Source organism: Molossus molossus, unplaced genomic scaffold, assembly GCF_014108415.1.
Source record: "Molossus molossus isolate mMolMol1 unplaced genomic scaffold, mMolMol1.p scaffold_m16_p_2, whole genome shotgun sequence".
NCBI lineage: Eukaryota > Metazoa > Chordata > Mammalia > Chiroptera > Molossidae > Molossus > Molossus molossus.
This window is the reverse complement of record NW_023425355.1, coordinates 144,281,654-144,309,161: the sequence shown is the minus strand read 5'-3', so window position 1 is coordinate 144,309,161 and position 27,508 is coordinate 144,281,654. Positions and strand designations below refer to the sequence as shown.

The 27,508-nt window shown below is 60.0% G+C and overlaps 1 protein-coding gene across 8 annotated transcripts in view; it reads left to right on the top strand.

Annotated features, from left to right (window-relative positions):
* The window catches only part of TBL1X (transducin beta like 1 X-linked), a 162,442-nt gene extending 134,934 nt beyond the window's left edge, over positions 1–27,508 (top strand). For all 8 annotated transcript variants that reach the window (XM_036271778.1, XM_036271774.1, XM_036271775.1 and 5 more), the window contains 13 exons: positions 4,820–4,965; positions 7,766–8,030; positions 11,557–11,689; positions 11,929–12,070; positions 12,872–12,935; positions 13,043–13,140; positions 17,274–17,334; positions 21,415–21,536; positions 22,939–23,013; positions 23,401–23,528; positions 24,886–25,051; positions 26,085–26,186; positions 26,783–27,508. In XM_036271778.1, the coding sequence (XP_036127671.1) occupies positions 7,823–8,030; positions 11,557–11,689; positions 11,929–12,070; positions 12,872–12,935; positions 13,043–13,140; positions 17,274–17,334; positions 21,415–21,536; positions 22,939–23,013; positions 23,401–23,528; positions 24,886–25,051; positions 26,085–26,186; positions 26,783–26,809 (1,326 nt within the window). In that variant the 5' untranslated portion in view covers positions 4,820–4,965; positions 7,766–7,822 and the 3' untranslated portion in view covers positions 26,810–27,508. The remainder of the gene's footprint in view (positions 1–4,819; positions 4,966–7,765; positions 8,031–11,556; positions 11,690–11,928; positions 12,071–12,871; positions 12,936–13,042; positions 13,141–17,273; positions 17,335–21,414; positions 21,537–22,938; positions 23,014–23,400; positions 23,529–24,885; positions 25,052–26,084; positions 26,187–26,782) is intronic.

Here is a 27,508-nt window from a genome sequence, read left to right as displayed (position 1 = left end):
GCAGTGGGCAGGCTGGACACCGGATATACTCGTGTGCCCACCCCGGTCCAAGGCTCTTCACAGCACGTGGGAGCGTCTCCCCTTCATTCCTCTCCCCCCGAGCACGGCTGCAGCCCTGGCGCTGTCTGAAGCACGATGTCCCAGCCTCGCCTGTGTGCACCACCTGCGTCGCGTTTCCCTGTTTGCACACACCTGCAGTATTTGATCAACACCGAGGGACATTTTTACTAGTGTTCAAGCAGTTGCGCATCTTAAGTGAACAGGCGATGTATTCCTGTGTGTGCATGATACCCATGAAAATAAAACGATTTTACGCTACTGGCCACCGCCCGACCTGACATGATTCGGGGTACCATCCGAGGCCTGGGTGGCATCGGGGAACCCTTGAGGTGCAGGAATAGGGCTGCTGCCATGACCGTGAGTTGCAGCAATGTCTGTTGATGGCTCGTCTGTTCGGTCCGCTCAGTGCAGGCGCCCCTGTGGGTGCCCAGTTCGGGAGGACGGGTGCAAGGAGGCGGCCTCGTTGCGTCACAGTCCACAGCCGGTGCCGAGGCGCAGCAGGAGTCCGTGCGTCAGGAGAAGAGGCCACCGTGGCGAGCGAGACGAAGTGTACTCGGTGGGGCGGAGGAGAGCGGACTGGGAAGTCGGTCTGGGAGCAGTCGCACGGGTGAACGCGGGCCGCTGAGAAGCCGTCGATTCGCTTTGGGAAGCCGGCCCGGAGGGGTGTCAGTCCGGGGTGGCGGTGACGTGCCACGCAGTGAGCTTGGAGGACCACCCAGCACAGTGGCTAGCGGGTCCAGGTAGCAAATGCTTAGATCGCGTTAGGTCAAAAACAGCAGGAACACAACATTCTAGGACCACAGAATTATGTGTAAAAACTCACCTACGCCCGGGCCGGTGCGGTTCAGTGGTTAGAGCGCCGTTCTGTGCACCAAAGGGTCTCAGGTTCGATTCCAGGTCAAGGGCACGTGCCCAGGTTGCAGGTTGATCCCGGCCCAGTCGGGGCCCTTGTGGGAAGCAGCCTTTCGATGTATCTCTCTCACATCGATGTTTCTCTCTCTCTCCCCACCCCCTTCCATCTGCTCTCTAAAACTCAGTGGAAAAAATATCCCCCCCGTGAGGATTACAACCAGAAAAGTTTATCTTTGTGGAGAAAGGGACCTGGAGGAAATCCCTCCCTGGGAGAAGATGCATAACTATAGGAGTCATTTCCTCTGTCTTCAACCGGCTTTCTCTGTTTTCCCCAAAGTCCTGCGTCACTTTTTACTAGAATTTGTAATGGGACCCTGGCCGGTTTGGCTCAGCGGTTAGAGCGTCGGCCTGCGGTCCAGAGAGACCCGGGTTTGGTTCCTGCTAAGGGCACGGACCTCGGTTGCGGTTTGTCCCCGGCCCCGGCTGGGGTCGTGTGGGTGGCAGCCACTCCATGTGTCTCTCTCACATTGATGTTTCTCTCTCTCCTCCTCCCTGTCTCCCTCCTGCTCTATCTGAAGATAAATGCAACAATGTCCTCGGTGAGGATAAAATTAAAATACAAAAAAATAATTTTTAACGGCACTGCCCATTGTCAGTGTCCAGTTTGGAGTTTATGCGTCTGCTTCCCAACTTTCAGGCATCAGACCCAAAGTTCCCGAGGGTTCCAAACCGTGGGGTGGGGGGCGCCCAGAGGAGTCTGTGTGGCCTTAGACATGAAAAGTCTCGCGGGGGCGGGGGCCCCGCCGTCGTCATTGCCCGGCCGTGCTCAGCCACGGCCCTGGGGGGTCCGGGCCAGATGCTAAAAGGGAAGCATGTCCTAACGAGAGAGGGACTGAGCCCTGGCCACTCTCGTTCAGTGGTCAGAACGGCTGAGCCGTTTTCCTGCACAGTCGCGCCACCAGCCGCTGGATTGCTCGTCAGGAGCCCCTCTCAGCCCCCGGAACTGTGCTGGGACTCGGGGTGTTCCCAGGGGGGTGTTCCCCGGGGGCATGGCGTGGAGTCCCGCTGCCCGAGGTTGGAGCTCAGCCCCAGCCCCGTGAGCTGAGGGACGGGCCTGTCCGTTGTCCCGGGAGCTCTCGGGAGCTGCCCCGTGGAGGGCAGAGGAGGCAGCGAGGGCAGCCCTGCAGAGTCGTGGCAGATTGCGTGGATTCGTGGCGGATTGTGTGGATTCGTGGAAGCCCTTGAGCAGTGCCTGGCCAAGAGTAGGCACCGGCCGGGCTGGTATGTGGTTCTTATTATCACCGCAGTGGGCATAGCCCCGCACTAGACCTTTTAAAGATGCCAGGAAGGGTCTGTGGCTCAGGGGTTGAGCGTTGACCTTGCACAAGAGGTCGCTGGTTCGATTCCCAGTCAGGGCACATGCCCAGGGTGTGGGCCCGATCCCCGGGGGGGGGGGGCATGCAGGAGGCGGCCAGTCGATGTTCTCTCTCATCCATGTTTCTTTTTTTTTTAATCCTCACCCGAGGACACTTTTCCATTTTTTGCACAGATAGAGTGGGAGGGAGAGAGAGGAGGAGAGAGAGAGAGGGAAACATTGATGTGAAAGGGACACATCGAGTGGCTGCCACTCGCACGACCAACCAGGGCCGGGGACAAACTGTAACCGAGGTACGTGCCCTTAGCAGGAACTGAACCCGGGTCTCTCCGGACCGCAGGCCGACGCTCTAACCGCTGAGCCAAACCAGCCAGGGCTCATCCATGTTTCTATCTCTCTCTCCCTCTCAGTTCCTTTCTCTGTAAAATCGATAAAGGGAAAAAAAATTTTTTTTTTTAAATAAAGATGCGAGGAAGGTAAGAAATGGCCCTCGGTCTCCAGTGTGCTGTCCGTCCATCGGTCAGACACGGATGGAAGAGAAGGCAGGAGCCCGGGGTGGGGTCATCACTCAGGAAGAGTTAGGAGTTCTTGAGAGGCGTCACGGGGGCCCGGAACCCGGCGCTTCCCTGAGGGGGGCCAGGCCCGCAGCCACCTAGTCTACTCCGTCCTGTGATCTGGGGTTTTCCGGTCCCCACGGGCCAGAGACCTGAGGGGTGACAGCCCGCAGATACCACCCTGTGCCGTGTGGCTGAGACCCAGGGGGCGTCATTGGTTAACGCAGGTGGTTCGGGGAGGGGGTGCAGACAGAAACAACAGAAGGTATGGCCGATTACTAAGGCCTGTGCTTTTGTTCTCGGGGAGCGGGGGTGAGCAGCCCTGTGGGGAGGGCCTGGGGTCCCCTGCCAAGTTCATGTGTGTGGTTACCCCGTGTGAAGCCAGAGATGACTCTGTGTCGCTGAGTGTCGGAGGAGCGGTCGCCTCCTTCTCTGTGACGTGCACACACTGCACGTTTTCTGTACCCCTGTCCGCGGGCAGTGGGGAGGAACTGGTGGCCTGGAGGGGGGGGCTGGGCGGGGAGGCCCGGGGAGCTTGCTCCGGGGAACAGCGCCATCTGGTGAGCGTTCTGTTTATTGCAAAGCCTGCTGGTTGAGCGTGTGAGGCACAGGTGCAGTGGTGTGGAGTCTGATGGGAGCCGGGCCACGCGCTGCCCTCGTGTGGCTGGAGAGGGTGTTGCTCTGGGACGCGGGTGGGAGGGTGCACAGACCCCGAGGGCGCAGCTGCAGCCCACAGCAGGATGAACCCGTGGCAATGGGAACATGGTCAGGGGAGACGCCTTGGGAGCGGGGTTCCCGGGGCCCCCACAGGGGAGGCTGGCAAACACCGGAAGGGGAGCCACAATGGGCTGGTAATGCTGACAGAGCTGAAGGGGTCCAGCCTCGTGGGGTAACCATGTTCCACGCCTGCACGGTGGGGCTGCTGTAAATGGTTCTTGTGCAGCTCCCCGACCCCCAGAACTCCTCACCCTTTCTCTTTTGCCCCATCGATGGAAAATAGAAAGGGAGCCGGTTCAAAGCCACCGTGGGCGGGCCCCGGGCCCCACCCTGCCCTCGCCCGGGAGCCAAGCACACAGGCCCCCAGACCCCTTCGGCCTCCCCGCAAGGATCGCAAGCTCCCGTGCACCCCGGGCTGCCCCTGGACCAGCGGGGGATAATGATAATAAGCCCCGCCAGCCTGGGTGCCTGTTTGCGGGGGCCCCTGCCTCGGCCTAGACCCCAGACCTCCGGCGGTGGGAGCCCCCTCGCTCCCCTTGAGGACGGTCGTTGCAGGTTCCCGGTGGCCCTGGCCCCCACGTGGCCCCCACAGGCCCTCCGGACACGAAGCCCCGTCCTGACGTTTCTCCTGACGGTGTCTCCCAGGCCGTGCTGCCGGCCCTGTGCACTGCCCGGCGTGGCCGTCGTCAGCGGCTGGCGGGGGACGTGATGGGTGTGGATGTGGATGGGGGAGGGGAAGCCAGGGTCTCCCAACAAAGGGGGAAGGCCCAGCTCTTCCGTGAAACGAGTCAAGACCACACCGACGGGCCCAGAACAGCCTGTCTTAGCTCGGACGTCTGGCTGTGCGGACCACTCACCCGCCCCTTGCCGGCCGCCGTGTTTTCGGGGGTGGCCCGGGCCCCGTGTGCACCGCAGCTGGGCCCCGGCACCTGGAGACCTGAGTACTGCGCTCCTGGACCGAGTGGGGGGCCCGCGGGAAGCCTGGTGTCAGCTCCCCGCACAGGGACATTTAACCAGGGCAGACTGTTCCGCTTTGCTGTCACCCGCGTGAGCCGGCTCCACCCTGAAGGCTGTCTGTCCATCCTGGGCAGGCATGGGTCTCGCTGGGTCTGCATCTCCCCTGCCGCCCACTCCCCCCACACCAGAAGCCGGGCGGCGTCACGCAGCATCACGCACCTGAGCCCAGCGGTGCCCCCGCGAGGTCCGCGGCCGCGCCCCGCCCCCGTCCTGCCTGACCACCTGCCCTCCCGTCCGGCTGCAGGTTTCTCCCACTCGGCGTTCACGTTCGGTATCGAGAGTCACATCAGCCAGTCGAACATCAACGGGACGCTCGTGCCGCCGGCTGCGCTCATCTCCATCCTGCAGAAGGGGCTGCAGTATGTGGAGGCCGAGATCAGCATCAACGAGGTACGTGCACCCCAGGGGCCGGGGCCCGCCCCCCGCCAGCGCTGCCGCCCCGGACCTGACGACCTGACGGGCACAAGGGGGTTTGTGTTTTCGCTTTCCTGGGTGAGGGCTGGCGGTGCTGGGGGTGCACGGGCAGGGACCGCCGAGGCCCCGCACACACAGTGTTCTCCGCGTACACGCGTGGCTGGCCAGCTGCTGGCCCAGCGTCACGGTGTCACATGCGTCCCCGTCTCTGAAGAGACGTCTTCATCTGTGTTGTCTTTGGGGTGGGCATTCGACATGCCCGTGCATGGAAGAGGTGTTTCCTCCTGCTTTCCCTGAGCAGGCTGGCGACACAGGGACCCCGAGACACGCTCCAGTAGAAGCTGTCCTGTGAGCGAACCTGACAGGCGCCCTCAGAGCCTCGGGAAGGACAGGGATGGCTGTTGGCTCGAGAGCATTTCGAGGGACCGTCCGCTGGCCGTGCTCTCCAGGGTTGGTGGGGGAGCAGGACCGTAATGACAGACTACATAAAAGTCTGTCCTTGGCTCGTGTCCCTCCCTCCTTCCAGATGGGGCGCCGTGTGTCGTCGGGCCAGTTCGACACCAATGGGTGGTTTTAAAATTTTGGTTCTAATACAGCTCCTCTTGCCCGGGCGGTGTGGCTCCGTGGGTGGAGCGTGGTCCCAGAGATTGAGGGGTCACGGTCGGAGTCCCGTCAGGGCTCACGCCCTCGTTGCGGGGCCTGATGCTTCGTAGGAGGTGTGCGGGAGGCAGCCGATCCATGTTTCTCTCTCACATCGATGTTTCGATCTCTCGTAAAAAATAAAAAACAGCCCTGGCCGGTTTGGCTCAGCGGTTAGAGCGCCGGCCTGCGGTCCAGAGAGACCCGGGTTCGGTTCCCGCTAAGGGCACGGACCTCGGTTGCAGTTTGTCCCTGGCCCTGGTGGGTCGTGCGGGTGGCAGCCACTCGATGTGTCCCTTTCACCTCGATGTTTCTCTCTCTCTCTCCCTCCCACTCTATCTGAACAAAAAATGGAAAAAGATGTCCTCGGGTGAGGATAAAAAAATAAAATAAAAAACAACAACAAAAAACAGCTCCTCTCAGCCCCCCTCCCCTTCTGCTTTGCTCTAGGATTTTCCTGTGGGGCTGCCCAGGGCGTCCTGTGACCTCCACCTTCTCGGTAGCTCTGAACTGCAAGAGTAATGTGTCCCGTGTTCTGTTACATGCGTTCCTGTCAGAGGTTCGAAAACCCACATTGCGCAGGACACCTGACTTTCTGCTGACGTCTCTGTCTCTTTTTGTACCGTGAATGCCCGGGGGTCTTCACGGGCTCCTCGAGGCCCCTTCTAGTCCCTTCTTCTGCGGAGCACACAGCCCCCTCGGCAGCCCTCAGCTGGTGGGAGGCTGCGACTCAGTTTCCCCAACCCTCTCTTTTCCATCTGTGTCGGGAACCCTTCCTGCCCTCTCTTTTTCGGCAGTTCAAAGACCTAACACCCTGTCATTTAGGCTCGCCATCTTTAAAAGTCAGACCCACGCTTTTCGAGTTCAAACTAGATGTTTGGGTGGCTCTGGGCAGTTCCTACTTCTTGCAGAGTAGCCACCCTTCTGGGGTATGAATATGATGGAGGAAGGTGATGTGGACGTGTACTGACCAGTCCGTCTACGTCGGCCTGACCAGGGTGGGTGACAGGTGACTGGCTACTTTTTACATGTTTTGTGTTTGGTATTATTTGTCTGTTTCACATAGTGGAACCAGAAGTCAGCTGGGGGGACGGTTGGTTGAAAGACCGTAGCTGTGTCCGCAGCCCCGGTGTGTCCCTTGGCCCTTGGGTTTTGAAGTGATTCCCATTCGGAGCGCCCAGAAGCGGCCTCCGCGCCCAGCGGGCGGCCCGGGGGCCTTGCGTTTCGGGGGGCTGATGTTTGGAGCACTTGGTGAGGAGTCCCTTCTCCTGCATTGTCCGGTGCGCGTGGAAATCTGCTCCCTCCGCGGGAAGCAGAGGAGGAAAGGACCTCGAAGAACAGAGCATCTGAACTAAATGGTGCTGCCTTTGTGGGTGTCGATATGTTTACTGATTTGAGAGAGAGAGAGAGAGAGAGAGGGAGAGAGAGAAACACCAATGTGAGAGAGAAGCATACTTTTCGTATGTGCCCCAGCCGGGGACTGAGCCCACAGCCTAGGCATGTGCCCTGACCAGGGATCGCACCCACAGCCCGGAGGCATTCCCAGGGCGGCCGAGGTGCGTGCCGTTCAGTCCGATGGACAGCTGTGGTGGGGGTGACGTCCTCGTTGGTGCAGGCATCGCTCACTGGGCCGCAGGTTTCCGGAGACATGCTGTCCCACGCGAAAGGGGGTAGTTCGCCGAGGCGTTCCACGCTTGTGCCGGCCTCTGCGCAGGTTTCTCCGGCTGCGTGCGCTGGGCCTTTGGGGCCGGGTCTTTCTTGTGATGGCCTGTCCCGCGCACTGTAGGGTGTTGAGCAGCATCCCTGGTCTCCACCAGCGTCAGCAGCACCTCCTGTCTCCGCTGGGACAGTCAGAAAGGTCTTCAGGCACTGCCCAAGTCCCCTGAGGGGCACGCCCACCCCCAGAGTCATTGGCTCTGGAAGAGCAGCTTTTACATGAAATACGGTAGAAGAGTGCAGGTGGTCTTGATGCCCAAGCTCAGCGTGGTGGTATTTACCAAACATTGAGTCCCCACCCTGCCCTGTGCCCGTGCTCCCCCTGCTACCCCCGGCCCACCGCAGACGCCCGTGGCGTGGCCTTGGGGTGCGCAGGCCTGCCCAGGAGCCGCGGGCTGAGGGCTGTCCGTGGCTCCCCCAGGATGGCACGGTGTTTGACGGCCGCCCCATAGAGTCCCTGTCCCTGATCGACGCGGTGATGCCCGACGTGGTGCAGACCAGGCAGCAGGCCTTCCGGGAGAAGCTCGCTCAGCAGCAGGCCAGTGCGGCGGCCGCAGCCACGGCGGCAGCGGCGGCCACGGCGGCCACAGCGGCCACGGCAACCCCGGCAGCTGTTTCCCAGCCCAACCCACCAAAGAACGGAGAGGCCACGGTGAACGGGGAGGAGAACGGAGCACATGCGATGAGTAAGTACGGGGTCCCGGGGCTCGGGGAGCTGCTGGGGTCCCTCTGTCGTCTGAGTCCGGAAGGCCCCATCAGGACCTGCCCGCTGCACCCTCTCTGAGTTCCCTCCTTGTGTTTGCTGCCCTTCGGACACAGGGCTTCACGCCCCAGCGTTTCGCCAGAGACCCGGAGCCCCTGACTCGTGCGTCCTCAGTGGTAGGAAAGGGTGCTCCCCTGAGACTCCCTGCGTAGCAGGAGGCGCGCTGCGTGGTCACCGTCCCCCGGGCAGTGTTTCTTCGTGGCGGCCTCCGGTGCCATCGTCCGGCCTGCGTGGGGAGGGGTTGGGGCTGCATTCTGGTGTAACAGTCGAGGTCCTGGTCACTGAGTGGTCACCAGGCCTCAGGCGGTGGGCGCGGCCTTGCTTGGTCTTGGCAAGTGCCAGGAGGTCTGTCCGTGTAGCACGTGGCAAAGGGGTGAGAGTTGAGCTTTCATCCAGGCTCCCTGACTGCAGCTTCTCATGCTGCGTGTAAATTCATAGAGATTGCCTCAGGGTCTGCGTTCCAGGAGTGCATGTGCGTGTGTACATGTGCATGCATGCATATGCGTATGTATCATGCACATGAGTGTATGTATGTGTGTGTGCAGTAAGTGTGTGTATATCATGCCACAAATGTGTGTACATGCATGAGTGTATATGTGTGTATGTGTAATGCACACGGGAGTATGTGTGTGCGTGGGCAGTGTGTGTGTATATCATGCACACGAATGTGTGTACATGTGTATGTGTGCATGTATATTATGCATGTGAGTGTGCTTTTGTACGGGTACATGTGCACGTGGGCATGTGTGTGCATGTGTCCGCGTGGATGTGTGCACATGTATCGTGCAGACGTCTGTGTGTTTGTCCTCGGCTGGAATCTGTTTCCCATGGATCGGCCTTGCAGCCGCACCGTCCCTGAGGGTGCCGATGGCCACGTGTTGACATCTCAGCCTGTGGCCTCCTCACACACAGCTGGCAGCCACCTCAGAGGGGGCTGCGGCCACAGCCCGGCCCGTGGCAGGTTGTCACACGTGCACTCACGCGGGCGGAGTCTTCGGGTCTGTGGCGTGGAGCGGACGGCCAGAGCGCTGCAGACTGCCGCACGATAGGGTGACGCGGGCCCCCTGTCTAGGGAAGTGGGGAGACTCCCCTCCAGCGGCTCCAGAATCAAGTGCACACGGTTCCCGGTGCTGGGGGAGGAAAGGGGGTGGCGCGGACCCCAGGGCGTGGCGTGCAGCCCTCGGGTCTCGAAGATCACAGGAAGGACCCAGACGGCATCTTTTCCTGGCCTTGCCTCGCAGAAACGAACTTGCCACGGGCGAGCTTCGAGACGTCTGTGTGTCTGCCAGGACAGGACCTTCTCAAACTTCTGTTTCTTTACCGATTGATTTTAGAGAGAAGAAGGGAGAGAGAGAGAACATGAATGTGTCGATGTTCATTAATTGATTAACGTCACCGGTGGATGCAGTCATGGGTTGATTCTTGTCTGGGCCCTGGCTGGGGATTGAACCCACAACCTAGGTGTATCTGCCACTTGGGTGGGAACAACCATCTTTAAGATGATTCTCTTGGTGTCACTGAGTGTGGCTTGTCCGCTCCGTCCCAGGCCTGGCCAGGAACCCCGGGCCCGGCGGCAGGCTCCAACCCGGGTGGGCCTCCTCGGTTAGAAAGGCTCTTGGTTCTACTTGGCTTGAGACGTCTGAGGTGACGGTGGCCCCACTCAGAAAACCGCACTGGAGTCTCGAGAAAACACGGGTGTTCGAAGGCCGGGGGCGGGGGGGCATTCCGAGAGAGGGACGCCATCTGCCGTTCAGCTTCACAGGTGAGCTAACACCTGACACGGTGCCCCCAGAAACGCTGTGTCCCGCCGGAGCTCGGGCGCCTGGGGCTGTGCTCCAGCCAGCTGTCCGTGGTCCTCTGTCCACGCCTGTCCCTTCCCACGATCGTTAGACACTAGCTCGCACTTGCTTATGGACAACAAATGGCTGTTTCTACTCCTCTGTCAAATCTGGAATATTCGTACCATACAGGTGGGGCAAAAGCAGGTCACAGGTGTCCCTGGGGACATAACGCAGCCCTGGCTGGCGGCTCAGTGGTTAGAGCCCCGGCCCACGCACCAATGGGTCCCCAGTCAGGGGGCACGTACCTGGGTTGCAGGTTTGATCCTCCGGCCCCGTTGGGGTGTGTGCGGGAAGCAGGCAATTGCTGTGTCTCTCTCTCATCCATGTTTCTATTTTTCCCTCTCTCCCACCACCCTTCCACTTTCTCTACAAATCAAAGGAAAAAATCGATCCTCCGGTGAGGATTGACCAAAAGAAAACTTTAAACAATAATACAGTAGCGAATAAGTAATCACGGGAGAATAAACGTTTTGCTCGCTCCCGGCCGTAAACCTGCGTTCGCCCTCCCTGGGCGTGGGGAATAAACGAAACGTCGTCCCTGCGACACACCAGCCGGGGTTGGGCTGCAGTCATCAGACATGATACTGCGTAGAAAGAGGCTGTTTTTTGTTTTTTATCCTCACACGAGGACATTTTTCCATTTTTTGTTCAGACAGAGTGGGAGGGAGAGAGAGGAAGAGAGAGAGAGAAACATCGACGTGAAAGGGACACATCGAGTGGCTGCCACCCGCACGACCAACCAGGGCCGGGGACACACTGCAAGTGAGGTACGGGCCCTTAGCGGGAACCGAACCCCGGTTTCTCTGGACCGCAGGCCGACGCTCTAACCGCTGAGCCAAACCGGCCAGGGCGAAGGAGGCGGTTTTAATCGATGTTCTCTGTCATCGATGTTTCTATCTCTCCCTCTCCCTTCCTCTTTCTCTAAAATCAATAAAGAAAATAAAATTCTTTTTATTTTTATTTATTTATTTATTTATTTTTATCCTCACCAGAGGACATTTTTCCATTTTTTGTACAGATAGAGTGGGAGGGAGAGAGAGAGAGAGAGAAACATCGACCTGAAAGGGACACATCGAGTGACTGCCACCCGCACGACCAACCAGGGCCGGGGACAGACTGCAAGTGAGGTACGGGCCCTTAGCGGGAACCGAACCCGGGTCTCTCTGGACCGCAGGCCGACGCTTTAACCGCTGAGCCAAACCGGCCAGGGCGAAGGAGGCGGTTTTAATCGATGTTCTCTGTCATCGATGTTTCTATCTCTTCCTCTCCCTTCCTCTTTCTCTAAAATCAATAAAGAAAATAAAATTCTTTTTAAAAAGCCCAGCTGGTGTGGCTCAGTGGTTGAGGTCCACCCTGCACCAAGTAGTCGCTGGTTCAATGCCTGGTCAGGGCACATGCCTGGGTTGTGGGCCTGATCCCCAGCGGGGGGCCTGCAGGAGGCGGCCCATCGATGTTCTCTCTCATCGATGCTTCTCTCTCTCTCCTTTCCTCTTTCTTAAAGTCAGTAAAGAAAATGAAATTCGAAAGAGGCTGTTCATAGACCTGCAGGTACGGGTGACGCTTCTCCCGCGCGGGCCTCCATGTGTCTTCTCCCGTTTTCCACGACAGATAACCATTCGAAACCCATGGAAATCGATGTGGACGTGGAGATCCCACCCAACAAAGCCACGGTCCTTCGGGGCCACGAGTCCGAGGTGTTCATCTGTGCCTGGAACCCCGTGAGCGACCTCCTGGCCTCCGGGTAAGGACGCCAGCCGGGGGCGCCCCCTCCGCTCCGCGGTGCTGCCCGTGGGGCGCGCCCTCCCCTTAGCTGCCCGGGCACCGTCCCAGGGGTGCAGCCCGAGGCGGGCGCCCGAGCTGCCCTCCCTCCCTCGGGTGCCTCCGAGTGTGACAAGTGCTCGAGGGCACGGAAGAGGGTGGCACTGGGGACAGGAGGAGAAACCCGTGGGTGGGCTGAGAGCCGTGTGCTTCCGCCCACAGGTCCGGAGACTCGACCGCCCGCATCTGGAACCTGAACGAGAACAGCAACGGGGCCTCCACGCAGCTCGTGCTGAGACACTGCATCCGGGAAGGGGGGCACGACGTGCCCAGCAACAAGGACGTCACCTCGCTGGACTGGAACGTAAGCACCTCCAGCCAGGGCACCGGACATCTGGGCTCCGAGGTGGGCCCGGGGGTGCCGGGGGCTCCGGGGTGGGCCCGGGGGTGCCGGGGGCTCCGGGATGCCGGGGGCTCCGAGGTGGGCCCGGGGTGCCGGGGGCTCCGAGGTGGGCCCGGGGGTGCCGGGGGCTCCGGGGTGGGCCCGGGGATGCCGGGGGCTCCGGGGTGGGCCCGGGGTGCCGGGGGCTCCGAGGTGGGCCTGGGGGTGCCGGGGGCTCCGGGGTGGGCCTGGGGGTGCCGGGGGCTCCGAGGTGGGCCCGGGGTGCCGGGGGCTCCGAGGTGGGCCTCCGAGGTGGGCCCAGGGGTGCTGGGGGCTCCAAGGTGGCCCGGGGGTGCTGGTGTCATGGGCCTGTTCCTGAGCGCTACCTGGGCTGAGGCACACTGCTCTCTGGTGTTTCTGCTCCGTCATTTCATCACACACTGTCACTTCCTTCATGTAGAAACACGTTGAAAGCTCACTAAAGTCTCCAGTCTCTCACTACACGTTTCCGTGTGGTATTTCTCATGATGTCATCGGGGCGAATGGCCGCCCCAGGGTTTCCTTGTCCCCCCCCAGGTTTCCTTGTCTCCCCCTTGCTCCGCACGGCTTACATGTTCATAGAAGAGGTGTGGGGGTAACTCGTCATCGGGGTTGCTGCGTCTCTGAACTGGGGACCACGTGGATGTCGGGATGTTCTAGCCCTGGGGCGGGGGGCTCTCTTCGCGGTGTGGGAATGGCCCCCGCGAAGCCGACTCTGTGAGTCTGTTTCTTTCTGGCCCGCAGAGCGACGGGACGCTGTTGGCCACCGGTTCCTATGACGGTTTTGCAAGGATATGGACGGAAGACGGTGAGTCCTGCCGCCCTCGGCCTCGGCCGCGGCACAGCTGTCGTGGCGTGGGGTCGCGCTGCCAACGGGCCCCGGCGGCTCTGAGCTCGCTGTCTGCTCCCACACAGGTAACCTGGCCAGCACCCTAGGCCAGCACAAGGGCCCCATCTTCGCGTTGAAGTGGAACAAAAAGGGGAATTACATTCTGAGCGCAGGCGTGGACAAGGTGAGTATCCGCTTCACGTACCCCTTTGATCTGTCAGCGCCCGTTGGCTTTGGAGCCCTAGGTGACGTCGCGGAGCCCGGGAATCGTGAGGTCTTCTGCGTCCCCATCAGAAGTCGAGGCAACGCGGGTGGTGCTCGGTTTGCCCGGCGGCTGTGACCCGAGCGCTCGTGATGACACGTCATCTTCCTTTGTCATGCGGCCCCCAGGGCTTGGGCAGAGCGGCCCCCACTTCCTTGAGGTGCCTGGTCAGTTCAGCCTCAGCCAAAAGTATTCACCACCCAGCCCTGGGCCGACATACGTGTGCCGAACCCGCAACGGAGAACAGTCAAACCTCGGTTCTTGAACCAGAAAATGAGTCAGTTTACGGTTCGGAAAATTGTGCTTCGACTTCGGGGTTTTTTTGATGATGTTGTTGTTTTGCTTCGATTGCTGGTGAACTGGCGATTAGCACAATTTTAAAACATAAAGAGGCCGTCAGAGTGGCTGATGCCGCGAAGGGTGTGAAGGAAACAATGATCAAAGGCCGCGGAGGCGGTAGGAAAACTGTTGTGGGTTTGGATAAACAAAAGCAGTCAGCCAGAGACAGCATTTGGGAGGCAGTCACGCGGGAACAAGGCAGCGTGCCGCGTCCGGAAGCACACCCTGAGACCGGACAGGGAGCGGTTCCTCTAAGGCCAGCAGGGCGTGGTTCGATACATTTAAGAAAGCAGTGTTTGTTTCTAGATTAAGCAGTGCATTAGGCCTGTACTGTATATAAGAAAGGTTGGAACAGGGAATCATTTGGGGGGGTCTGAACTGAATTAATTCAGTTTTCATGATTTCTAATGGGAAAAAACATGATTCGGTTTTTTACTAACTCTCTACTTTTTTTTTATTTTATTTTTTTATCCTCACCGGAGGACATTTTTCCATTTTTTGTTCAGGTAGAGTGGGAGGGAGAGAGAGGAACAGAGAGAGAGAGAGAGAAACATCGATGCGAAAGGAACACATCGAGTGGCTGCCACCCGCACAACTGACCAGGGCCGGAGACAAACTGCAACCGAGGTACGCGCCCTTAGCAGGAACCGAACCCGGGTCTCTCAGGACCGCAGGCCGACGCTCTAACCGCTGAGCCAAACCGGCCAGGGCAACTAACTCTCTTCTTTATCCTTACCCGAGGACATTTTTCCATTTTTTTGTTCAGATAGAGCGGGAGAGAGAGAGGGGAAGAGAGAGAGAGAGAAACATCGATGTGAAAGGGACACATCGAGTGGCTGCCACCCGCACGACCAACCAGGGCCGGGGACAAACTGCAACCGAGGTACGTGCCCTTAGCGGGAACCGAACCCGGGTCTCTCTGGACCGCAGGCCGACGCTCAAACCGGCCAGGGCCTAACTCTCTTCTTGAACAAGCCTTCCGGAACGAGTTAAGTCCTGTGTAACCCTCTAGGTCAGTGAATGGTGCATTCTTTTTTTTTTTTTCCTTAATAATTTTCCTTTATTGATTTTAGAGAGAGGGAGAGAGAGAAACATCGATGAGAGAGAACATGGACTGGCCGCTTCCTGCACACCCCCCACTGGGGATCGGGCTCACAACCTGGGCCTCTGCCCTGACCGGGAATCGAACCAGCGACCTCTTGGTGCAGGGTCGATGCTCAGCCACTGAGCCCCACCGGCTCGCTCCCTGCAGCCAGTAAACACTTAGCTCAGACTTGGCCGCCTCAGGTCTAACATAAACATCTGAGAAGCGGTGGATGACCCACCAGATAGAGGCTCTCGTGAAACTACCATGAGTTTTCGCCGAGGGGCCCTACGTCACAGGTTCCCCCCACACACCCCTGTGTCTTGTACCTGGCTGGCCGTCAGCACTGCTGATGGAGCTATTCAGATACTTTGTGCGAATGATCAGGAACCTAACGAGCACTTTGCCGCCTGTGTCGGTCCATTTAGTGCTGCAGGGTAGGAGGCAGGCACTTGGACCCGGGTCCCGGGTCCCGGAGAGGCGTGTGGACTTGCCTGGGCACACTGATGTGGCGTGGGCGAGGGTTGGAAGTGGGCCCTGGGTCCAGCCAGCATTGAAACTCTTCGTCTTCGGGTCATCACTTTATTGGTCCGCCACGGCAGAAATAACAACCTTCAGAAAGTCGAACCCCGGGAGGAAGTGTAATTTACGGGCATGCGTTGGCCTCCATTGGGAGCGTCCCCGGAGGGGCCCAAGGGTATTTCAGATTCGGAAAAGCCCCCGTGGAACTCATGCTGTGTGCAGCGTCTGTGTAACGTGAGCATCCGATCACGGTGCGGTGACCCGTGCAGTGGGGGAACTGCGTCCGAATCGGGAGTAGATGTCCCCTGCAGCCCCAGCTTGGTTTGTGAGTGGGTGAAGAAAAGGGTGGACCCACCAAACAAAGGCACAAACGATGGTCATTGGCCTAGAGCGGACCTGAAACGCAGAGCATCAGGTTTCAAACCCACCCACTGCTTTGCGTATTTCCTCTGAAATTGCCTACGACCGGCCGGCGTAGTGCATCACCAGTTCTGTGTACACGAGCTGTGGGGTCCGCGGCGGCAGCGTAGCGCATCACCAGTGCTGTGTACACGAGCTGTGGGGTCCGCGGCGGCGGCGTAGCGCATCACCAGTTCTGTGTACACGAGCTGTGGGGTCCGCGGCGGCAGCATAGCGCATCACCAGTGCTGTGTACACGAGCTGTGGGGTCTGTGGCGGCGGCGTAGCGCATCACCAGTTCCGTGTACACGAGCTGTGGGGTCCGCGGCGGCGGCGTAGCGCATCACCAGTGCTGTGTACACGAGCTGTGGGGTCCGCGGCGGCGGCGTAGCGCATCACCAGTTCTGTGTACACGAGCTGTGGGGTCCGCGGCGGCGGCGTAGCGCATCACCAGTTCCGTGTACACGAGCTGTGGGGTCCGCGGCGGCGGCGTAGCGCATCACCAGTTCCGTGTACACGAGCTGTGGGGTCCGCGGCGGCGGCGTAGCGCATCACCAGTGCTGTGTACACGAGCTGTGGGGTCCGCGGCGGCGGCGTAGCGCATCACCAGTTCTGTGTACACGAGCTGTGGGGTCCACGGCGGCGGCGTAGCGCATCACCAGTTCTGTGTACACGAGCTGTGGGGTCCGCGGCGGCGGCGTAGCGCATCACCAGTTCCGTGTACACGAGCTGTGGGGTCCGCGGCGGCGGCGTAGCGCATCACCAGTTCCGTGTACACGAGCTGTGGGGTCCGCGGCGGGGGTGCGCGGGTTTCTGTGAAGTCGGTGGATCGAGATGGGTTCCCAGTGATTTCACCGAGCGGCCCCCGGCTGCTTCCCTGTCTCCCAGCACCAGTAGGTTCGTGAGAACCGATGGTTGACTTTGTTTTCCGGGGAAACGGTCATTTCCCGCAGACTTACAGACCCGTGGGTGGTGCCTCCCCCAGTGCGACTCGATTGGTCCGCCGTGTCTGCTGTCCCCGGTTCAGGGCGCGAAGGACGGTCAGGACGGTTTTCAGAAACGCCTTTTCCTTCTTTAGCCCTTCGCTTGGAAAAGACACTTAGATAAGCTTTAGTGATGGGGGAGGGGGACCCCCACGGAGATCAGTCACCACGGCTGGGGCTCGTGGCATGGCCTCCAACCCGCGTGCCGGGGAATTGTTACACAGGGAACACACTGGCTTCCACGGACCTCGACCAGAAAGACTGCCGAGTATCTCATGAACAGATACATGTTGATCGCATGTTGAAACAATGTTTCAGCCATACTGGAGTGAACTAAAATGTGTCATTAAAATAGTTTTAACAGTTTCTTTTTTTTTTGGTTAATGTTCACCTGAGGATATTTTAATGCTGCCCGTCAGAGAGAGTAGCAGGGAGGGAGGGAGGGAGAGACATGGATGCGTGACCGCCTTCACGTGCCCTGATCGGGTTGGGGAACGGGGAATTGAACCCACAGCCCTTCAGTTCGTGCGCCGATGCTCTAACCACTGAACACATGGCCAGGGCTCATTGGAGTGCTTCCTAGGAAACAGCCCCTGTGTGGTCACTTCCTGTCCGCTGGGCAGAGCGGGCACAGAGAAGGGCTCATGCCTCGTCTGCGGTGCATTCTTCCAGAGCAGACTCGGCGAGAAGGGTGGTCACTAACGTTGTCTTTCTGTTTGCGGGCACAGACGACCATAATTTGGGATGCGCACACGGGAGAAGCCAAACAGCAGTTTCCGTTTCATTCCGGTGAGTCTCTGTCTTTGTTTCGTAATTCGAAGGTCATAACCCCGGGTCCCTGAGAAGTGCCCCGTGAGGGAACGTTGACTGCTCAGAGGGCTGTGTCCCTGGGTGGAGCTGCCAGAGGAGACCCACTTTGTGGTGGGCACTGCCCTTGCGTTTACAAGGGGTACATTGCACAGCATCGGAACGTCAGGAACACTGCGGGGAACCGGTCCTGAGTCCAGTGTGGCCGCCTTTCTCCTGCAGGCCCCCGGGGGCTGTGCTGGGGTCCCCGAGACCCTGGCCAGATCCGGAGATTCACAGCTCAGGTTTATCCCAGCAAAAGGACACAGGGCAGAATCAGCCAGGGGGAGAGGCACAGGGGGGCCCAGTGCTTCCTGGGATCCTCTCCCAGGGGAGTCCCCTGGGGCGGCCAGATGCCCCCAGCAGCAAGGTGCGACAGTCCGAGTGAAGGGTAGTCCTCCAGGGGCGCTGGCTGGAGCCCGATGTCGGGGTTTAGTCGCGGGCTGTCCTGTAGGCACTCTGCCTGGCTTGTACCAGACTCCAGGCTCCTGGAAGGAACCCAGCATCCGCTACATCTGTGCGTTTAGGTACAGAAGAGAAGTTAGGCATCGGTTAGGGAATGCTGGGAACCTTCCAGAAACCTAGTGCCCAGATGCAATCCAAGGGAGTAGGGTCAGCCCTGCGGCAGAAAGTCTTTCCTGTGTGTGTGTGTGTGTGTGTGTGTGTGGCTGCTGGTGTGGCCCTAGCCACGGCCCTTTGTGTGTGGGGCAGCGAGGGATCCGGAGACCAGTTTGCACCTGCTCCCCGACGTCTGTGACTCAATCCTGTCATTAGAGGCAGGAAAACAGAGACAGTGACCACCCTTGAGAGTCCGTGAGCTCTCAGGAGATACGTCATGTGTCCCTGCCCCGGGGCTCACAAGGGGCAGTGTCTTCCTGACGGATGTGTGCGTGCGTCAGGTGGTGTGCATGTGTGTGTCGGGTGGTGTGTGCTTGTGTGTCGGGTGCGCATGCGTGTGTTGGGTGGTGTGTGCTTGTGTGTGTCACATGTGTGTCGAGTGGTGTGTGCATGTCAGGTGGTGTGCATGTGCGTCGGGTGTGTGTGTGTCGGGTGGTATGTACATGTGTGTTGGGCGGTGTGTGTTGGGTGGTGTGCGCGTGTGTGTCGGGTGGTGTGTGTGTATCGGGTGGTGTGTGTATCGGGTAATGTGCGTGTGTGTGTGTGTTGGGTGGTGTGTGTACGTGTGTCGGGTGGTGTGCACATGTGCGTGTGCGTCGGGTGGTGTGTGTGTGTATGTCGGGTGGTGTGCACGTGTGCGTACATTTGTGTCGGGTGGTGTGCGTACGTGTGTGTTGGGTGGTGTGCGTGCATGTGTCGGGTGGTGTGTACGTGTGCGTGTGTCAGGTGGTGTGTGTGCGTGTGTCGGGTGGTGTGCGCGTGTGTCGGGTGGGGTGCGTGTGTGTGTGTGTGTCTGGTGGTGCATGTGCGTCGGGTGGGGTGCGCGTGTCGGGTGGTGTGCACGTGTGCGTGTGTGTCGGGTGGTGTGTGTACATGTGTGTCGGGTGGTGTGCACGTGTGCGTGTGTGTCGGGTGGTGTGCACGTGTGCATGTGTGTCGGGTGGTGTGTGTACATGTGTGTTGGGTGGTGTGCACGTGTGCGTGTGTGTCGGGTGGTGTGTGCGTACATGTGTGTCAGGTGGTGTGTGCATACATGTGTGTCGGGTGGTGTGCACGTGTGCGTGTGTGTCGGGTGGTGTGTGTACATGTGTGTCGGGTGGTGTGCACGTGTGCGTGTGTCGGGTGGTGTGCCAGAGACTGTGGAAGGCGGGCAGGGAGTGAGCTCTGCAGGCGGGGCGCAGGCACGAGGGCTGTGGGAGTCCTTCCGGAGCCTTGAGAACTTCTCTGCCGGGCTCACCGGAGACAGGGCCTGGCGGGGTCGGTTCCCCCCCGCGGGCCTGCTGGGCACCCTCGGTGGCCGTGGGCAGGAAGCGTTGGCTCCGAGCCAGGCTGTGGAAAGCCCCTCAGCCCGGGAGGAAAGGCAGCCCTGGTGCGCGTTGATGACCCAGGGTGGCGTGGGGAGGTCGCGCAGGCGCCGGGCTGCGGGGACGGCCGCCCTCAGAGGCCGCGGGCTGCACAGCTCCATCCGTGTGACACTCTGGGGATGACGGAGTTGTGGAAATGAACGGGGCTCGAGCCTGAGTCCGGGGGGCGGGGAGGGCCGTGGGGGCTGAGTGTCAGAGGGACACCTTTGTGCACGTCGGCGTGTGGCGGTCCCACATGGGGCCCCCGTGGTAAAGGACACTGTACCCATGTCAGCACCCTGGTCTTGACGTCCTACTTCAGGGCCAGGAAATGCAACCCCTGGGGAGCCGGCTGAAGGGGCACGGCCTCTCCGTCACCTCCACTTCCTGTACTCCGGAAGCATTCCAGAGTTGGAAATTGGGGGAAAGCAAAGAACAGCCCGGCCGAGCCCAGAAGGGTGCTGACTCGAAGCCGGCCCACGGTGGGCAGGGAGGGCGTGCAGACCCGCAGGTGGCTGAGCCTGTCCCTGTCGGGCACCCACACTGAAGGCCGAGGTTGCCTGGGGGACCCCCAGGGTCCTGGTGGCCGACTCAGAGCGGGGCCAGCACCGGAGTGCAGAGGGCCCCCTCTTCGGATGATAAGGGCCAGCAGGCACCCCCGGGTACAGCCGGTGCGGCCGCCTCCCAGCTGGCCCCCTTCCGAGCGTGCTGAGGCTCATCTGGGCTGCGCTGGCTGCCCCGGCATCCTCCACGTGGCTTCCCCGTGACCCACGGGTCCTGCTTCTGTCCAAGCTGATTGGTTCCTTCCTTCCTTCCGCTGGGCACCCGTGGGCCATGTGCCGGGAGCCCGGGGCCGCATGAGACACGCCCTGGGGTGGGCCACGGAGGGAGGCCTGTGGCTGCTGAACACGCCAGGGCCGACCCAGCCACATCCTCCCACCCACAACTTCCACGCGGGCCTGCCGTGGACGTGGGAGCTACGGGCCCGTCCCTGCGGTTACGCAGCTCTGGACAGTGGACACGCGGACGGGGTGCCTCTTGTTTAACGCCTGCGGGAGGAGAGGGGACTGATGTTGGCGTGGCCCGAGGCAGCCAGCGCTCCCCACACGGCCCTGCTGACCTGCTTCTGGGAAGCCCACAGGGACTCGGAGAGGGACTCGGCGGATGGGAACCTGGGAGCAGGGCGGGCAGGAACCTCACCCTCTGCTTCTGCCAGCGAGGACGGCTCGGGAGAGAATGAGCATGCCGAGTAGGCCAAGGGAGGTCGGGGCAGTGAGGGGGGCGCCGTGACGGGGGGCTTCACCCACAAAACCCTCAGCCACCTGGACCCGAGAACACTCACAGGGGCCAAGTGTGTCCCCAACGGTCCTTGTAAACTCTTAAGTACCTTTCAACTATTGGGGTGTGGTAATGTGTTCTGTGACTGTTTATTTTTTAAATATTTTTCTTTATTGAGTTTAGAGAGAAAGGAAGGAAGAGGGAGAGAGAGAGGGAAACATCGATGAGAGAGAACATGGACTGGCCGCCTCCTGCACGCCCCCCACTGGGCATCGGGCCCACAACCTGGGCATGTGCCCTGACCAGGAATCGAACCGGCGACCTCTTGGTGCAGGGTCGATGCTCAACCCCTGAGCCACAGTGGCCGGACCCTGTGAGGTTTTTTAAATTGGGATATCCTGAACATAGGGCATGAAATTGCTTCCCTCTCCCTTTCCGTCCTGCGTCTGTAACACACGTACCTCAGCCCGCCACAGCGGTCCGCCCGGACGCAGCCAGGGGCAGAGGCGGGGGCTCCCGCTGCTCACCTGCCCTTTCTTACCTGTGCCAGGCGGCCAGCCTCGGCGCCCTGAGCACGTGACGCCTCGGGGGGGGGGGTCTCTGCAGAGCGTCCGGTCGTCCCTTCAGATGCAGGCGGCGTCCTGTGTGGGCCGAGGCTCTGTGCACACGGGGAACCGCCGTTTGTGTCGTGTGACCAGATCAGCCTCTGGGACTGTGCTTGTCGTTGCGCACGCCCGAGCTGTGTGCCCAGGTGGCCAGTGCAGCCCTCTGCTCCTGCCCACAGCGCCCGCCCTGGACGTGGACTGGCAGAACAACACGACCTTCGCGTCCTGCAGCACAGACATGTGCATCCACGTGTGCAGGCTCGGCTGCGACCGCCCCGTCAAAACCTTCCAGGGACACACGGTGAGTGCCCGTCCTGGTGGCGGGCTCGCGTTCCTGGGCGCGGGCCCAGCCGGACGGCCGACCAGTTCATCCCCAGCCTTCTGCTGCCGGGGCTGCCGTAGTATCTCCGGTCGGTGGATGAACCCAGTTCTGGGCCTGCAGCGGAGAAGACACAGAGCCTGAGACGAGCCCGATGTTGTATGTTGGAGGAAAGACTTAAAGTAGCTACCGGGCAGATGCATGAGGACATAAAGGAGAGGCTGCTCGGAATGAGTGGACAGATGGGGAATGTCAGCAGAGAAAGGAAAACTATATCCTTACAAAGCTGTCAGGTGGCAATCTCAGAACGAGGACGTAGTGTCTGAAATAAAAATCTCTGCGGGCGGGTTTAACGGCAGACTGGAGATGACAAACGAAAGGCTAAGGCATCTGAAGGGAGATCGTAGGCGTAGCCAATGTTCCTGAAGTTGGTGGGAAATGTCAACACTCAGTCCAGGAAGGCCAGGCGCCGGCTGGCTTTTCATCGAAGCTCTTAGTGTGACACCTGAGGCTCGTCGTGGCCTCGCAGGAGCAGACCCTGTGGTGGCCGAGACCCCGGCAGCTCAGCACCCTGGGCGTCCTGCTGTGTTTGAACCCCTCACACCTGCAGCGTGCCCACACCCGACTCTCGCCACACCCCTTCCTACAAACAGGACTCACACGTTTCCTTGTCCCCGGCTCCTGCTTGCTGGACCCTTTCCGACTTTTGTCCCCACGGGTCCCTGCTTCTGAAAGATGCTGTTTGGACCCGGATGCCAGTTGTCCTGTTAGGCATCCCGTTGTGGCCATAAGCTGAGCCTTCTCTTTATTTTTATTATGTTTAAAATTTTTCCAGTCTAAGCTTGTTTGTCCTCGAACCCTGGACTGTCCCATGCTTTTACTAGAAGCCTTGCTCCCACCTTTGTTCCTGAGTGCGCCGTGCCTGGCATGCCGTCCCCACCCCCAGGCTGCCGTGTCCTTAAAACCTGTGGCCCCTTCTGTCTTGCCTGCGGGCTGTTTTCTTTTTCCTTTATTGATTCTAGAGAGAGGAAGGGAGAAGGAGAGATAGAAACATCAGTGAGAGAGAACATGGACTGGCCGCCTCCTGCACGCCCCCACTGGGGATGGGCCCACAACCTGGGCATGTGCCCTGCCCGGGAATCGAACCGGCGACCTCTTAGTGCAGGGTTGATGCTCAACCCCTGAGCCACACTGGCCGGGCATCCCGCGGGCTATATTTTTCTTCATCCTCCAGGATTTAGCCTCAGGGTCACCTGGTGCCTAGACCAGGGTGACTATGAATAGACTCTGCATAGATGATGGCGTGCTCCTGCCCCCTGCTGGACAGTCCTGGTACCTACTCAGGCACCTGTATTTCTTTGTAAAATCCTTGCCTGTCTTTCAGAACGAAGTCAACGCCATCAAGTGGGATCCTTCGGGGATGTTGCTAGCGTCCTGCTCGGACGACATGACGTTAAAGGTAACGGGGCCCAAAGGGGTGGGCTGTTCGTCCGAGACTCCCCCGTGTACTCTCAGGGTGTGTGCTCTGTTCTGCTGCTCTGGCTGGTCGTTGTATAACAAACACGTTTCCCCTTGCACTAAGTTCTCCCCGCTGGTGACTCGATGACTCGCTGTCACTTGGTTAACGCCTGTCGGTCATTCGAGGATCATGCTGAGAGCCTCCCCTTCCCCGTGGCCTTCCCACCAGCACCCAGGACGTTGTCCCGTCCCCGGCCTGGGCAGCGACCCGCCGGCCGGCGAGCTCTCGGGGGCCCCAGACTGACCAGTGCTCACAGGACGCCTGACGTTGAACCGATCCTGGCTGGAGAAACAGCTTTGCTGACGTGATTCCCACTGTGTCCTCTAGATCTGGAGCATGAAGCAGGACACGTGTGTCCATGACCTGCAGGCTCACAGCAAAGAGATCTATACCATAAAGTGGAGTCCGACCGGGCCGGCCACCAGCAACCCCAACTCCAACATCATGCTAGCAAGGTAGAGGGGAACGCTCACTCCCAGCGCGGTCTCGCGCGGCCCTCGGGCGGCCCTGCTCACGGTGGCTGTGAAATTATTTTATCAGCGGGGACAGAAAAGTTACCCCGTGAAAGTTATGGCCAGGAGATGGTACTTGTATCGAGGGAACAGGAAGAGCTGAAGGTGCCGCTCGCGGGGGTACCATCGCATGTTTGCCTGTGCTTGTATTTGAATTCCCATTGCATTAAACTTTTATTCTCTTAATTTGCCATTTTCCCATATATTTCGGTTGGTAACGAAAAATGTTGTGTTTTATTTATTTTTAATTTTTTTTTTAACCCTCACCTGAGGATATTTTTTTCCATTTTTTTTGTTCAGATAGAGGGGGAGGGAGAGAGAGGGAGAAACATCGACGTGAAAGGGACACATCGAGTGGCTGCCGCCCACATGACCAACCAGGGCCGGTGACAGACTGTAACCGAGGTACGTGCCCTTAGTGGGAACTGAACCCGGGTCTCTCTGGACCGCAGGCCGACATTCTAACTGCTGAGCCAAACTGGCCAGGGCTAATATGTTTTTATTAACTTTTTAGAGAGAGAGGACGGGAGAGAGAGACAAACATCCATGAGAGAGAGAAACATCCATCAGCTGCCTCCTGCACGCCCCCTACTGGGGATGGAGCCCGCAACCCAGGTATGTGCCCTGAGCCAGAATCCAGCCCGGACCTGTCGGTGCTCAATCCACTGAGCCACACCAGCCGGGCAAAGGTTGTGTTTAAAATTGTAGGAGCCAGGCCCTGGCTGGTTTGGCTGAGCAGTTAGAGCGTTGGCCTGTGGCCCAGAGAGACCAAGGTTCGGTTCCCACTAAGGGCACGTACCTCAGATGCAGTTTGTCACCAGCCCCAGTTGAGATCGTGTGGGTGGCAGCCAGTCAATGTGTCTCTCTCACGTCAATATTTCCCTCTCTCTTCCTCCCTCTCTCCCTCCCGCTCTATCTGAAGATGAGTGCAAAAATGTCCTCGGGTGAGGATAAAAAAATAACATAAGATAAAATTGCAGGAGCAGTTTAGAAAATGTAATGGATTCTACAGACATATCTATTGTGCGTGTATGTACAGGAAATGCAGAAACAAATGGACATGGAATCAAGGTTTCCCCAATAACAGCACCGAAAAGAAGAGACAGCAAGCAGGGGTTGGTTTTATACGTATGACTTTGTTGGCAGCGTATCGCTGTCACGTTTTAGATGCGACAGAGCATCTCTGCTGTCTCTGGAGCCATAAAGGCTGCACAAGGAAAATCGTGCATGATGTGTTACGTGTCTGTGGGACGGAGAAGAACCCCTGTGTGTCTGTGTTGGTTTCCTCCCGCCTTCCTAGTGCTTCGTTCGACTCCACGGTCCGCCTGTGGGACGTGGAGCGTGGCGTCTGTATCCACACGCTCACCAAGCACCAGGAGCCTGTCTACAGCGTCGCTTTCAGCCCCGACGGCAAGTACCTGGCCAGCGGCTCCTTCGACAAGTGTGTGCACATCTGGAACACTCAGGTAACCCCGATTCCTGTCTCCGAGGGACGCCCAGAGTCACGTCTGGTGACCCGGGCTGCAAACAGCAGCTGGGGCGTGTGCGGTGGGGACGGTGCGCTCAGACGGAGCCGCAGCCAGCAGACTCCCCAGGGGACCCTCTGTCCTGTGCTCTCTCCTCTTGAGGGGAGAGAGAAATGGTCAGAGCTGCTGCAGATAGCCAGAGACCCATTTTCTGTGATCTTGGGATGGATTAAATGGCCTGGGGCCCCCCTTCTAATGCATCCTCCTTCCTGGTTCTCTGGCTGAGTTGACCTTTCCGCACGTGTGTAGTGAGCCACGCCCCCTTGTGGCAAGGGCTGGTAGTGCACAAGCCAACTTAACCGCCCTGGGGCAGAGGTCCACTGAGACCTCAGGCTTCCCCGGGTCGGCCTCATACAAACTACATCTTCTTGGGGCGGGAGAGGCGAGCGCGGGCCCTAAGTGGAAGCAGCCTGCTGCCCCGCAGATGGGCCACCCAGGGAACATGCAGCCCGGGAAGAACATGCTCAACTGTCCCTTCACGAGGTGCTCCCTGGACACGGTGATGGGTGGATTCGTGAAGGGACAGCATCGAGCAAGGGCATTAGGTACTTCCTGCCCGCTGTCAAGAACCTGCCACACGATCTCACTCGTTTTTTATAAATCCCAGATCTCCTTGACCCTCGGGGAGAGGGTGCCTTCCCGAAATACAGAAATCTACTTCATGTTGTTGACGTGCTTCCTCCCCGGTTCCCCGCCTCCTTAGCGGGCTCACCACCCCGTCCCTGGCTGGGAGTGGCCCTCGGGAGGCCTGTCCTGGCCGGACCGTAGAGGCGGGTCCCGCAGGTTGTCACGGGTCAGCCCCCTGGTGGAGTCTGAGAGGCGCGTGCACAGCCCCAGTGTGGCCGAAGGTCCTTTTCCCTCCTGTGGGTTTGAGTTTCGGTGCTGCCGCGTGGGGGCGGGGAGCGGGACGTGCCCTCCCCCTCCCCCGTGCTCCCCGGGGCCCTCGCGTCACGGGGACTGCTTTGCCTTGCAGAGTGGGAGCCTCGTCCACAGCTACCGCGGCACGGGCGGCGTGTTCGAGGTGTGCTGGAGCGCCCGGGGAGACAAAGTGGGCGCCAGCGCTTCCGACGGCTCGGTGAGCGGCCCCGGGTTTGCGGGGTGCAGGGGGCGGGCGGAGCGGGGAGAAGCCGGGCAGCTGTGCCGAGAGCCAGGCCGAGAAGCTTGTTCCTGTCTCAGCCCCACATTCGCGCCCCGCCCTGGAAAGGCAGGACGTGGGCTGCACAGGATCCTGGGCCCCGGGCACCTGTGGTGACCCCAGGAGGGTCTGGCTGTTTGGTGGCCCCTGCACTTCGGGTTGCCGTGAGCTCGAGGCCGAGCGTCTGTGTAGCCCCAGGTGTCCTCAGAGGCCGTGAGCTCAGGCTTGTGTAGCCCTCTGCTCTGCCACCAGGTGCGTGGGCCGCTGCCACCTGCTCACGGCTGCCGCCACCTTGCTCGTTCCCGGCTGTGCCCTTGACCTGCTGTCCCTCTGTGCTAGTGACTGCAGGGGTGGGATGGGGTCAGAGGCCCAGCCGCCCACTAGCCTGTTGAACATCTGAACGTTCCTGACTGTGTGCCAATACAACTTTATCCATAAACCATCCCTGGCGGGCCTGGTGCGCCCTGGGCTCTGTGGTTGGCCAGCCTGGCCCTGCAGCCGTCCTGGCATGAAGGTGACAGGCTCTCTCCTTGCAGGTGTGTGTCTTGGATCTGCGGAAGTAAACCAGTCTGCGGGAGCGGAGAGAGTTCCGACGGACCGGCGTGGGCGTGGGCGTTTTGGCACCCGAGACTCGATCCTGTGGGCTCCCACCCGTGGCGGCCGGGCTCGTGGGCGTGGACTTGGAAACCAACCCATCCCCGGCCACGGGAGCCTGTTTTGTCATAGTCCTCATCAAAACGTTTCAAACACACACACACAGTCCTATCAGGGGGGGAACGGTTTCCACCGGGGACATCAGCTTAGAGAGAGCGGAGCCACCCACCGGACGCTGCGCCGTTGGTCCCCCCAGACAGGCTCCGAGGACTGCGGAGGGAGGGGGACAGCTGCGCCAACACCGAGGAAAAGAGGAAAATGCCGTGATAAACCAGAAGGGGTGGAAAAGGTGTCCTCTGCGTGCTGCCTTGCTCCCCAACAGGGCGGTCACCGCGGTTGCCGCGCGAAGGCCGCGCGCAGACCAGTCTGCAGCGATGAGATGCGCCACCTCGGGGTCCCGACGCGGTGCGTGTCCTGCGGCCTCCCTTGTGCGGGGGCTGTTCTGCCCACGGCAGTCCTGTCGTGGGGGCGAGGGGGCCGGTTTCCTTTGATCACCGCCCCTCCCCCTGTTTCCTCCGACCGCGTGTGGGTGTAGAGTCAGCCTCCAGGACACCGAGGACACCGGGCAAAGTCTGCCGCAGTTTGCCGGCCCCGCCCCCTTCCCGCCC